The 12,710-nt window shown below is 44.3% G+C and overlaps 1 protein-coding gene across 2 annotated transcripts in view; it reads right to left on the reverse strand.

The window, feature by feature from the left end:
- The window catches only part of LOC138981935 (rho-related BTB domain-containing protein 1-like), a 37,788-nt gene that overhangs the window by 5,166 nt on the left and 19,912 nt on the right, over positions 1-12,710 (reverse strand). For both annotated transcript variants that reach the window (XM_070355110.1, XM_070355111.1), the window contains exons 3-9: positions 12,050-12,153; positions 10,750-10,941; positions 8,534-9,338; positions 7,465-7,657; positions 5,872-5,990; positions 3,412-3,651; positions 2,635-2,783 (exon numbers count right to left, since the gene is read on the reverse strand). In XM_070355110.1, coding sequence (XP_070211211.1) covers positions 2,635-2,783; positions 3,412-3,651; positions 5,872-5,990; positions 7,465-7,657; positions 8,534-9,338; positions 10,750-10,941; positions 12,050-12,153 — 1,802 coding nt within the window. The remainder of the gene's footprint in view (positions 1-2,634; positions 2,784-3,411; positions 3,652-5,871; positions 5,991-7,464; positions 7,658-8,533; positions 9,339-10,749; positions 10,942-12,049; positions 12,154-12,710) is intronic.

The following is a 12,710-nucleotide window of genomic DNA, read 5'->3' on the forward strand; positions in this document are numbered from 1 at the left end:
CCAAGGGAAACAACCCCTGCAATGAACTTCTATCTGTCTACAGTGGAACCATTCACTGTAAACAGTTCCTTCCCTTCAATAGTTGGGATTAATTCGATTTTGTTGACGGTGTGCGACCCACGTGTTTTGATTTTTCCAAGATGGCGGATCGTTCTGCTGACAAGACGTAGTAACTTGAAAAGAGTGCTAGAACTAGTTATTCAGTACGGTTTTGATCTTGACCTAAGTCAGACATGAGACCAGCAAATGTTCCAAAAGTAGGAAACTAAGCCGGGGTCCAGGGGCAACGCCCCGGTAGGGTGTTCAGGGGGAAACAAAAGTGTAATTTATAACAATCACACACACACAAAACTTACTTGAAAACTTTCAGAAAAACACTCTTCATAGCCAACAGCACAACAAGGATCCACTCAAGTCTTACAAGCATTGTGAAGCAGGAGTATACAAGTTCTCAGAAGCATGAAGAGTGTCACCGTCAGGGCAAGTGTCAGCAATTCTTTTTACGTCATCACTTGCCATTGTCTTCGTTCCTCTAGAGAAAGTATTTTTTAATACGCAAATTTGGATTTTCATTTTGCTGTGTTGGAGTTGTGTTTTGTTCCTTCATATTCAGTTATTGCAATGCAAACAATACAATCGCTAGGCATCCACATACTGACACTGTGCTTTATCATCAAAACATTTATTTTTCGGGCTGTTGAAATATAGTATAGGCCTGAAATGGTACTAGGCTACCGAGTCAGTGAGAGTCAAGAAGAAGAAGAAGAGTGTGTATGGCTTCATTACGACGGAGGACCGGCGCCCAAATATTAATAAAGAAAGCTTACCTCGGTTGCAGAAACAACGGAGGTTGTTGTCTGACGTGCTTCCAAGAGCCCTCTGTGCTTCTTGCTTTCAATGTGACGAACCAACACATTTTTTTCCACCAAGTCCGTATTTCACCACGCAGTGGCCGTTGTCGCACCACGTGCACACGGCCTGACCAGGGATGGATATCTTGGAGATACTGTTGCCAATGAGCTGGCGTGCCTACCTTTCTTGTTGATAGTGACAGTCACTTCTTCTGACAGCCAGTTGGCTTTCCACTTGTTTTTCACACTTTGATGGTCGATCGTAAGAGCTTCCACAGCCGACTAAACAATACGGAATCCAGACGCCATTATGCTACCTTTTTCACCTTCGGCGTTTGGAGATCGGCAGCCAATCAAAACAACCCGCAAACCGCCATCGGTGAATAATTAAGCCTAGGCGATAATCGTCGGAGATCGACAGCCAATCAAACGCGATCCATGATACTGCTAGGGGTTCACGCGAGTGCTGGGGTGCTGGGGTGCGAATGCACTGACTTCAGACGCAGACAGCTTCAGCTGAACGGTTCATACCACCACCACCCCCCCCCCCTTTTTTTTTCTCAACGAATTTGCATCAATCTCAAGAATGGTCTGTGAGCTAAGGAAAATATCGGAATTCCGATAAAATTCGGACCAGTCCCATGTCTGCTAAGTGATGATGATAGTGGAGATGATATTTTAGATTTTGGTGACAAGTTTGTGCCAATGGACGATCATTTGGGTGATGATTCGGGCAATGAAAGTGTCGATCATGGCATTGTGTATGATGAACCCATGATGTAGAAAGTTGTTTGTCTTTTGCTTCAAAGAGGTAGTTTGACTGGATGTGAAGACAACAAAAGGTATGTTCTTTCAAATGTTTCATATATTTTGTAAAAGAGCAAGTTTCAAACTTTGCAAAAATGTAAGGTAGGTAAGGTTATTTTGTGTTGTTGATTTTTATTATTATTTTAAAAATGGGTCAAAATCGTCCGATTTGAGGGAACACAGAGAAATTTAACAATTTAGACGCGCCTCCATTATGCTTGACACTCACCAGTTCAAGTCTATTTAACAGTAATTTTTGTTTCTGATTCACCAGCAACACTCTGATTTACCAGCAACACTCTTGACATTTGAAACAGTGCATATCAGCTTGATTTTGTGAGAAAAAGTACTGCAACAGTGAGTTACTGGTGTTTCATTCAAGAACAAAAAAGTTGGGTTTTTTGCTTCAAATTGGATATTTTGCCTGGATATGAAGACAACAAAAGGTATGTACTTTCAAATGTTTCATATATTTTCTAAAAGAGTAAGTTCCAAACTTTGCAAAAACATAAAGTATGTAAATATCTTGTGTCGTTGATTTTTAATATTTTTTTCAAAATGGCTCTAAATCGCGCACTGGCAGGGAACACAGGGGAAATTTAGACGCGCCTTGAATGAGTTAAAGACCTCCCAATCAAAGACTTCCTCTCTCTTAACATTTTCTACCCCACCTATGTTGAGTAAGTTTTTTTTAGCCGAGACCAGCTGTGCTGCAGCGGGTCACTCATAATTGTGGTAACTGTGTAGAAACTGTGTATCAACACGATGGAATGCAGGCGTTAGATCGACGTTACAGGAAGCGACTGAAGTGACTGTGTGTATGGATATATCCGTACCAGGTCAGATAAAGCCATATGAGTGGGAGACAATGAGTTATAAGATCTGATTTTCTCAGATTTTTGTGGTCATAAAAGGGGGTTCCACTGTTTCTAGTATCATAAAACAGAGCTAGAATGGAGCAACTGCCAGGACTTACCACACCGGTGGCCAGCGTGTTTTTTCAATGGCCTCCTGTCGCTCTCTGGGTAGTGCTCGGAACAGCTTGCCATGCTCCTGTGTGGCTTCCTGATAGTGAGCGCTGATAAATTTCTCACACCAGTAGGCCAGTTGCATCGCATTGTGAAGCTGAAAGTCAAACAGTTATAATAAGCACTTTATTGGTCCAGGGAGTTATTCCGAGTTAGATTAATTAACCTAGCTGCCATAGAGAGGGTTTAAAGTGAAAGATGTGTTGTTTTCAGTCATCATATTAAAAAGTGCAATGTCTTTCTGAGTACTTAAAGTTTTGACTTTTCAGACAAAAATGAATACACCTCAGTTAATCTGATACACAAATACTTGTGTACAATCACACAAACACACACACACACACACACACACACAGAGTTTAATTTCCAAACTACACCTGCAAATAAACCCCTCATTGACATCAGGGCCTGCAACTCACTCCCCCCCCCCCCCCCTCACCCCCTTCCTCAAAACCAAATCCTCCCCTCACCCCACCCATCCCTCCTGCAACCCCCTCATCACATGCAGCCTAACATTCTGCTCCAGGTCAAAAAGCCTTGTTATAGCAGAATGCCACAGATTTAAATCAACAGAAGCCCAGATACGAGAAAACATAGCTACAACTGTTGCGCCCGCATACCAGCTGATGTTGGCCTTTAAAGCCTTCCTTCCATCACCCCACCCTATACCCATCCCCATTATTACCCCCACCCCACCCCCCCCCCCCCCCCACCCCCCAACTGACCTCTGCAGGCTCCAGCAACATCATAGCCTCTTCTACAGCATCGATGCCCTTGGTGTCCATGCACTGGAGATCCGACACAATGAAGGCCTCCGCCAGGCTCACCAGGTGCGGCAGACACAGGCGATTGGCCGTCTCCACCAGCGACAGCCCGTCGGCCGCGGCAAGGTGGGTTGCCTCCCCTGTGTAGAGGTACTCCACCAGTGCGCGGAACGTGTCGACGTTGATGTCGGGAAACGATACCTGTTTGATCCAAATGATCCATGTAAGTTAATATCAATTCTTACAAGTTGACACCCTAGTATTGTAATGTAAATGTAACATTTTGTTTTGTCAATAGTTAAACGTTCCAATAACCTACAATTCTTGTTCTTTTTTAAGACTGCATCCTTAAAATGGCAGGTTAAATAGGCCATACACTTTAAAGCCCACTTGTACAAAACAAAAAACACGCACACACAGTACACATGGAAGGTGAAACCTTTAACCTTAGCAGGAAATGAAAGAAGAGGGTAGATATGTTAAACCGCGCCCCAGAACTACAGATACCATGCTTTGATTCTTAATTTCTCTTTCACTCCAACAATGACTGGGATGGCAACTTTTACGGCACTGTTCCATGCAAAGCGGGCAACATCAGCTCCACAAAAACAATGACTGGGATGGCAACTTTTACGGCACTGTTCCATGCAAAGCGGGCAACATCAGCTCCACAAAAACAATGACTGGGATGGCAACTATTACGGCACTGTTCCATGCAAAGCGGGCAACATCAGCTCCACAAAAACAATGACTGGGATGGCAACTTTTACGGCACTGTTCCATGCAAAGCGGGCAACATCAGCTCCACAAAAACAATGACTGGGATGGCAACTTTTACGGCACTGTTCCATGCAAAGCGGGCAACATCAGCTCCACAAAAACAATGACTGGGATGGCAACTTATACGGCACTGTTCCATGCAAAGCGGGCAACATCAGCTCCACAACAAGTCGCGTAAGGCGAAAATACAATATTTAGTCAAGTAGCTGTCGAACTCACAGAATGAAACTGAACGCAATGCCATTTTACTCGTAGCATCGTCAGGCCACCGCTCATGGCAAAGGCAGTGAAATTGACAAGAAGAGCGGGGTAGTAGTTGCGCTAAGAAGGATAGCACGCTTTTCTGTACCTCTCTTTGTTTTAACTTTCTGAGCGTGTTTTTAATCCAAACATATCATATCTATATGTTTTTGGAATCAGGAACCGACAAGGAATAAGATGAAAGTGTTTTTAAATTGATTTGGACAATTTAATTTTGATAATAATTTTTATATATTTAATTTTCAGAGCTTGTTTTTAATCCGAATATAACATATTTATATGTTTTTGGAATCAGCAAATGATGGAGAATAAGATAAACGTAAATTTGGATCGTTTTATAAATTTTATTTTTTTTTTACAATTTTCCGATTTTTAATGACCAAAGTCATTAATTAATTTTTAAGCCACCAAGCTGAAATGCAATACCGAACCCCGGGCTTCGTCGAAGATTACTTGACCAAAATTTGAACCAATTTGGTTGAAAAATGAGGGCGTGACAGTGCCGCCTCAACTTTCACGAAAAGCCGGATATGACGTCATCAAAGACATTTATCCAAAAAATGAAAAAAACGTTCGGGGATTTCATACCCAGGAACTCTCATGTCAAATTTCATAAAGATCGGTCCAGTAGTTTAGTCTGAATCGCTCTACACACACACACAGACACACACACACACACACACACACACACACACATACACCACGACCCTCGTCTCGATTCCCCCCTCTACGTTAAAATATTTAGTCAAAACTTGACTAAATATAAAAACAATGACTGGGATGGCAACTTTTACGGCACTGTTCCATGCAAAGCGGGCAACATCAGCTCCACAAAAACAATGACTGGGATGGCAACTTTTACGGCACTGTTCCATGCAAAGCGGGCAACATCAGCTCCACAAAAACAATGACTGGGATGGCAACTTTTACGGCACTGTTCCATGCAAAGCGGGCAACATCAGCTCCACAAAAACAATGACTGGGATGGCAACTTTTACGGCACTGTTCCATGCAAAGCGGGCAACATCAGCTCCACAAAAACAATGACTGGGATGGCAACTTTTACGGCACTGTTCCATGCAAAGCGGGCAACATCAGCTCCACAAAAACAATGATACATTAGAACCCGCCTTTCAAGACCCTCCAGTTTAAGACTTCCTCCTTTTTAAGCAGATCTTGCTTGTTCACATGTTCTCTTCATAACCTGTGTAAATTTACCTCTGTTTTAACACTCCCTCCTTTTTTTAAAGACTTAATTTTCTCAGATTTTTAGATGTCTTAAAAGGGGGTTCCGCTGTACTGCAGGATTTCAGAGTGTCGAGAGTTACAACACAATTAATAAGGTTTCTGTGAAAAAAGGATCTTTCCATGCATACGTACCACATCAGCTGAAGATTCCAGAAAGCTGTTGCTGAACATGGCATTCATCATCTCACAGCCCGCCATCAACAACACTTTGTGTGCAGCCACCTGGCCATCATCCACCTCAAACACCACATCTGTACACACAGAAAAAACACAGCCATCAACAACACTTTGTGAGCAGCCACCTGGCCATCATCAACCTCAAACACCACATCTGTACACACAGAAATAACTCAGCCATCAACAACACTTTGTGAGCAGCCACCTGGCCATCATCAACCTCAAACCAGACATGGGATTCAGAAAAAGTGATAATTAAGGAAAAAGAAGGTGGGGGTCTGGGGGCCGCAGAAGGCCCCCAGTAGGGTCCAGGGGCAACGCCCCTGTTTTTAGTGTTTTAGACACACAAAAATTTCCCTGAAATGTATATTTCAGCTTAATCATAGAGCTTCTATATCAATGGCAATAACAACAATTCAAACAGCAGGGAAACATAATATGAAAGAAAATTGATTTTTTTTTTTACCTCACCTTGAATTAAAGCAGAACTGTTTTCCATGAGTAGAAAATAGTTTGTCAGAGTCCACGGCAAGTTGATTTTAGCAAAAGCATCGCCAACTTTCACGTCTTGTGTCTTCTGGCCTTTCTCGTCTTTCCAGCTCAATGATACAACTTCATCGAGCCAGTCGAATCTCCAGAGATTTTTCTTGTACTTCTGCTGGTCAATTTCCCGGGCTAGAACGGTTTCGTCTCGCTTTAGCTTCCTCATCATTTTGGCAGGTGGCTCGAAGAGATGTAAAAATGGCGCCGAATCATTCTCATACGGTATGCTTATACTGAATCCCCGATAGCTACGTTGAAACGGTGACTGTAGGAGACAAAGAGCGCGTTCCCATACGGATCGACCAGCAACAGTCTGACCGTTTTAGGAACCAACCGTTCAAGAATAGTATGGAATGGAGCGTCGCGATCAGCGGACCGGCCAAAAAACTTGGGTCTATACCTACATATACCCCCAAATTTTCTCAGCGGATTTGCACGAATCTCAAGAATGATCCCTGGAGCCTAAAAATTTACGGAATTCCGTAAATTTACAGAAGAATCCCATGTCTGCAAACACCTCATCTGTACACAAATAAAATTTTAAAAACCTAGAGTTATTCATGTGCAAATATTGTAAAAATCAAACCTCGGTGAAAATAAATTAATAAAACTGAAATTAAAATAATTTTCTCCTCTCGCAACCTCAAATAATTTCTTGAAAAACACAAATATTTCATCCACCTCCACCTGCCGCAACTCTCAGAAAAATAGTTGATCAAACCTATTTTAAACCTCAGTTGCCTCTGACACTGTGCCTGGAGGCAAAGCATGGTGATATTCTTCACAAAAAGTGACTTTCTGCTGAATCACTTTCACAGACTTGACACATATGTCATGAAAATAATTATGTCAGCAAATGTGTCTCCCTCTGCGCAAGAAGTACTCAGGATGCTGTTTTTGGTATGTGTCCAAGTGGCAGGATGTTCTTATCCCACAACTGAACAGATCTGTTTCGGCATACATGATCATTCACACAACAAGAAATGTATCTTAATTTAAACTGACCTGTGAGAAAGTTGTCTGGACTGAGGGCCAGGGTGCGGAGTCGTGCCTGTCGTTCCTCCCGAATCTTCTTCTCCACCTGGTCGCTGAGGTAGAGCTCTTCACTGGTGAAGCTCTCCAGACCCACCAGCAGGTTGCTCAACCCCAACAGCTCTGCCGCGCGTCTCACTTCCCTCGCTGACCCAGAGTCTGCCACCTGTTCACGTCACAAAGTTGGAAAAAAAAAACCCATTAAAAACAAGTAAAGATTAGGACCAGGCTACCTCCAATTCAGTAGCGGGTCACAGGTGGCGGATAGTGAATGGCCCTTACATGTAGAGGTTAGCTGCAAATAAGTAGTTCCGAACCAACTGGCAATGTTCCTGCCAGGACGAGGTGGGGTACTAGGGGGTGGCATCACTACTTCTACAAAATGCCTTTCATGTTCTATGACGGGCTCATCGTGGTGATTAGGAGCCGGCATAAAAGGTCTAGCTACGAGGAAGGCCACCCTGGAGAAACAAACCCGGGCAGACGATGCCCACCAGCCCTGGTCAGTAAATCCTCTATCAGAAGGAAACTGGGATAACGAGAAAACCAGGGGAGTTGAAGACGGAGGTACTAGGCCATTGGCGCTCTCCAGAAAACCAGGGTACCAGGCATTTACACACTAATTGTGTTGTCAGATCACACATAAAAGTAAAGAGAATACATGTACATGTACATGGGTACCTCTGAAAAAAGAATACACCTGGGACCAGGAACACACCCACATTTAAATTGGGAAGCTAGGGTCAAGATGAGACGTCTTGGTTTCTTCAGTGGGTGTCGCTTCTCGTTAATAATTTAACAAAAAGTTTATACAAATTTTACTTTAAAGTCCATGATTTTCATTCAAAAACTGAATCCATGCAGCTTTTTCTGATGATGGAACTTTATTTCACAAGGATAGAGGTTTAGGCTATGCCTTTTCATACAACCTGTCCTTACATATGAATAATACATCTGATAGGGAGAGAGGGTGCTGACTATGAAATGAACACAGATTTGCACTGATACTGTAACCAATAACGATATAAACGACACAACATACCTTACAGATCTTGCCGGCATAGAGAAACTCGAAGATGAGCTGCAAGGCAGCGCTGGTGATGTCCGAGTGCATGGTGACGAAGGTCATGAGGGTGGGCTGGCGGTGGGGGTGGTAGGGGTCAGTCCGATACTTGACCTCCACCGACTCAAATGCTGGGTGGTTGTGCACCACCCTCAGGGGGTAGACCATCAGCAGGTTGTCGTTCAGGTCATCGGGGTCCGCGGCTGTAAGGAGCGTGGCATTGGTTTTGGGGCTGGCGGCGTTTCCGTTAACGTCATTGTCCAGCAGACACTCGTCGTCACTGGTGACCGACTGGTTCCGGAATGGGTCAGGCTCCACCTCCATCAACGTAGACCTCTCCTGGCTTCTCCGGACCTGCACCGCAGCCAGCTCCGGGCAGGAAAACAAGTCTTGAAAGACTGTACAGGAAATGGCCAGGATGATGCGATGAGCCCCCACGCACACCCCCTGCGCCTCGAACGTCACATCACACTCACTCTGCTCGTACAGCAGGGAGGCCAGGCCGGAGGAGGGGGAGGGGGAGGGCGGGGCCAGCTGTATGACGGGGAGGGTTGGGGTGGGGATGTCCCTGGGGTGTTGGATGAGGGGCCTCTGCACCTTGCGTAGCTGTGTGTTCCAGAACTTGAGCTTGCGACGCTCGATGAGAGCGGCTCGCACGCTGTTGATGAAAATGTCACTGATGCCGAACTTTGTCAGGACGCTCGACTCGTAGAACGGGGCGCCGATCTCCTTGGCCATGTCATGTCCCATGGCCGGCGTCACGATGTCTTTCTCGTGAATGTTTCTGTTGAAATTGAAATAACAGGGAAAATGTCTTGAGTCACAAAGCACACTGTCACCTGAATTTCTATTTTATTTCTTGTTCAAAATCACAGTTAAAACAAATTAACACATGGGAAAAAAGGCAACTTTGGTAATATAATTGACAAAATCAGACAAAAAGAAACATTTAGATACAGGGTCCCCACTGGTTCTTAGAAACAAAATTCCATGACTTTTCCATGACTTTCCATGAGCCTCAATAACATTTTCCATGACTAGATCCACAGGTCGCCATTTCCGAACACGCAAACTTTTTACGTCTTGTCACTCCCAGTTTTGACACTGGCTTGCTTTGCACTGAATATGAGTTAGTTTCTACGCAGTGTCTCTTCGACAAGCAAGTCAAGCATTTGCTACGCAGTCAGATTATCGGTAATGTTTGCTGGTCCTGTCATTTCACTAAACTGGACCACAGGCGGTTGTATCCATCTGCACTTTCGTAAATTCCATCTCGTAACCGTCACTGTGACTTGACGAACTGTCATTTTTTTCACCGCGATACACAGTTCATTGCGAAGATCTTCCTTGGTAATTTGTTCCAATTCCGCATACTTTTTGTTGTCAAGAAACAACTCGAAAGAAAGTTTCAAACTCATCATCCTCCATCTTGCTTGTCGAAGCACTAAAGTACTTTATGGATGCAAAAACAAAAGCAGAATACTTCGACGAAACCGACTCAAATGCAGCGCAGACGACACGACGAGATAACGGAAGGAAGTGAGCCTCGCTTTGGCTCAAGTGCCGTTAAAAATACCGTTATTCTCGTATGCAAATATGAACGAGAAGTTGGTCATACGAACAAGCCTTGTGCTGGCGACGCAAATCGCTGCTGGCTGGCAAAGTGGGGGGGAGAATGGCTGGGCGACGAAAATAGCCGCTGGCGTGCTAAAGGTTAATTTTTTTTTCTTTCTTATTTTTGTTAAATTCCATGACTTTCCATGACTTGAATTGAAATTCCATGACTTTCCAGGCCTGGAAAATTAAAAACTTTCCAGGTTTTCCATGACCTGTACGAACCCTGTAGATATGCAAAACATGTTCACCTCAGTTTGACTGAACACACCTTTCTGGTTCTCTACACAAACAGGCATGCACAAATGCGCACACATTGACAGACAGACAGACAGACAGACAGACAGACAGACAGACGAACGCACGCACGCACGCACGCACGCACGCACGCACGCACGCACACACACACACACACACACACACACACACACACACACACACACACACACATGGCAGTACATGTCAGTTCCTGTTGTGAACTAGGGAGTGATCGAACTCTTAATTCTTTTGCACACCATATGCACACATTCCAAAACACTCAAACCATCAATTTCTTCAGGTCATCACAGAACTGTTCTCACCTGTACATGAGACCTTTCTCCATCTTGAGGTAAGCGTCTTCATGGTACAAGTACCTCAGATCAGCCTGGGTACCCACCAGAACGATGGGGGTGGTGGGACAGAAGCGCCGGATTTCAGGGTACCAGATGGTTCGCACATTGCGTAGAGAACTTGGTCGCACTGTACTGAAGCACAGGACAATCACATCCGCCCTGCAACATTGCATCATAATGACAATATTACTTCAATATTCGACGATAAATGTTGTTATACGCCCTCACAGTGAAACCATTAGGGGCATGTTCCCGGATGTTACCCCGACTTTAGATGAGACACACAGGTGTACGCGTGTTTAGATGTCATCTGAGCCACCTGCACTTATGGCAGAATGACCAAGGTCTTTTAAGTGCCACTGTGGTGACAGGGGTGGGGGGGGGGGGTTGGGGGGGGGGGGGGGGGTGGGGGGGGGTGGGGGTTGGGACATGGATACTGTCTCTGAGTCTGCACATAAAGTTGACCTGTGTCCATCCCAGCCTCGATTCGAACCCATGACCCTTGGATCGCAAGTCCGATGCTCTACCACCTGAGCTACCGGAACCCCTTCTCCCATATTCTACATGCCATGCATCATAACACCAGCTTCACTCAGACATTTTATACTGGTATACCAAGTGCACGAAACACTTGAGCTACTTTTGGAGGCAATTTTTAGCCAGTCAAACAGGAGTGATTTGGGCGAAATAAATAGCCCTATAAAAACTGTTATGTGGATGCAAAGGTTAGCAAGAGCATACTAGGTGACAACAGCAGTCACACCCCATCACAAACAGCTCTCCGCATCTCACGGGTATGCTGTCTTCCACCTACCAAAAATGTAGAGCTACTATAAATAGCTCAAGCTCAAGGCGGAGAGACAACTCTGTCAATGCAGAGCTACTATAAAATGTACAGCTACTATAAATAACTCGCGCTCAAGGCAGAGAGACAACTATGTCAGTGCAGAGCAGTTGCTGTGAAAGGGAGACTACTGCGACACCCTGTCACACTGGCTATAACTACAAAGACTAAGCATGTTCCCTGCCATCTCTTTTTTTGCACAATGTAGGTCCTGTTCAAATTAAAATTGCTGTGGGTTTTCTGTTTGCTCTTTTCTACGGCAAAAGTAGGAAGGCATGTGTATGTGAAGATATAGGATGATGGAACTGCAAACCAATAACAGCCACCAGGTTTAAGATTAAAATAAAACACAACAACAACAACAACAAAACACACACACCAAGAAACCAACAAGAACAAACTGGTAAAGACGATTCTACTGACCCCCTGTAAGCAAAGCGCCTGTCCTTGTCATGGTAGCCAAAAGTGTCCCACAGTCGCAGTGACACCTGTACCCCGTCCACCTCACACCATGACCTCTCTAGCACCTGTCATACAAACAAACTTGTTCAAAATCATCATCATCGCTGTCATTTAACTCATACCCACTCATATGGCTCTATCTGACCAGGTACGGATATATGTATCCGCTCAGACTGTTAGTTTCAGTCGCTTCCTGTAACGTCCATCTAACGCCTGCATTGCAGCGTGTTGATACACAGTTACTACACAGTTACTACAATTCTGAGTGACCTGCTGCAGCACAGCTGGTCTCGGCTAAAAATAACTTGGTCAACATAGGTGGGGTAGAAAGTGTTGAACAAACTTATTTTTTAAAACATCATCATCATCATCGTTGTTATGTCATCATTATTCTCATCATCACCTTGACATCATCATCATCATCATCATCATCAACATCATCATCAAAATTGTCATTCTGGAATCAGCTAGACAATCTTGGACTTCCCACTGTCTGTTGTTTTATTAATGATCAAATGATCACCATCAATTACAATGCAGTTCACCTCTTCCTCCTCCTCCTCATTAGAGAGGTAGACAAGGTGCAGTCAAGACATGTACCAGTATGTGTAGAGTGTTCATT

Source organism: Littorina saxatilis, linkage group LG12, assembly GCF_037325665.1.
Source record: "Littorina saxatilis isolate snail1 linkage group LG12, US_GU_Lsax_2.0, whole genome shotgun sequence".
Taxonomy (NCBI): domain Eukaryota; kingdom Metazoa; phylum Mollusca; class Gastropoda; order Littorinimorpha; family Littorinidae; genus Littorina; species Littorina saxatilis.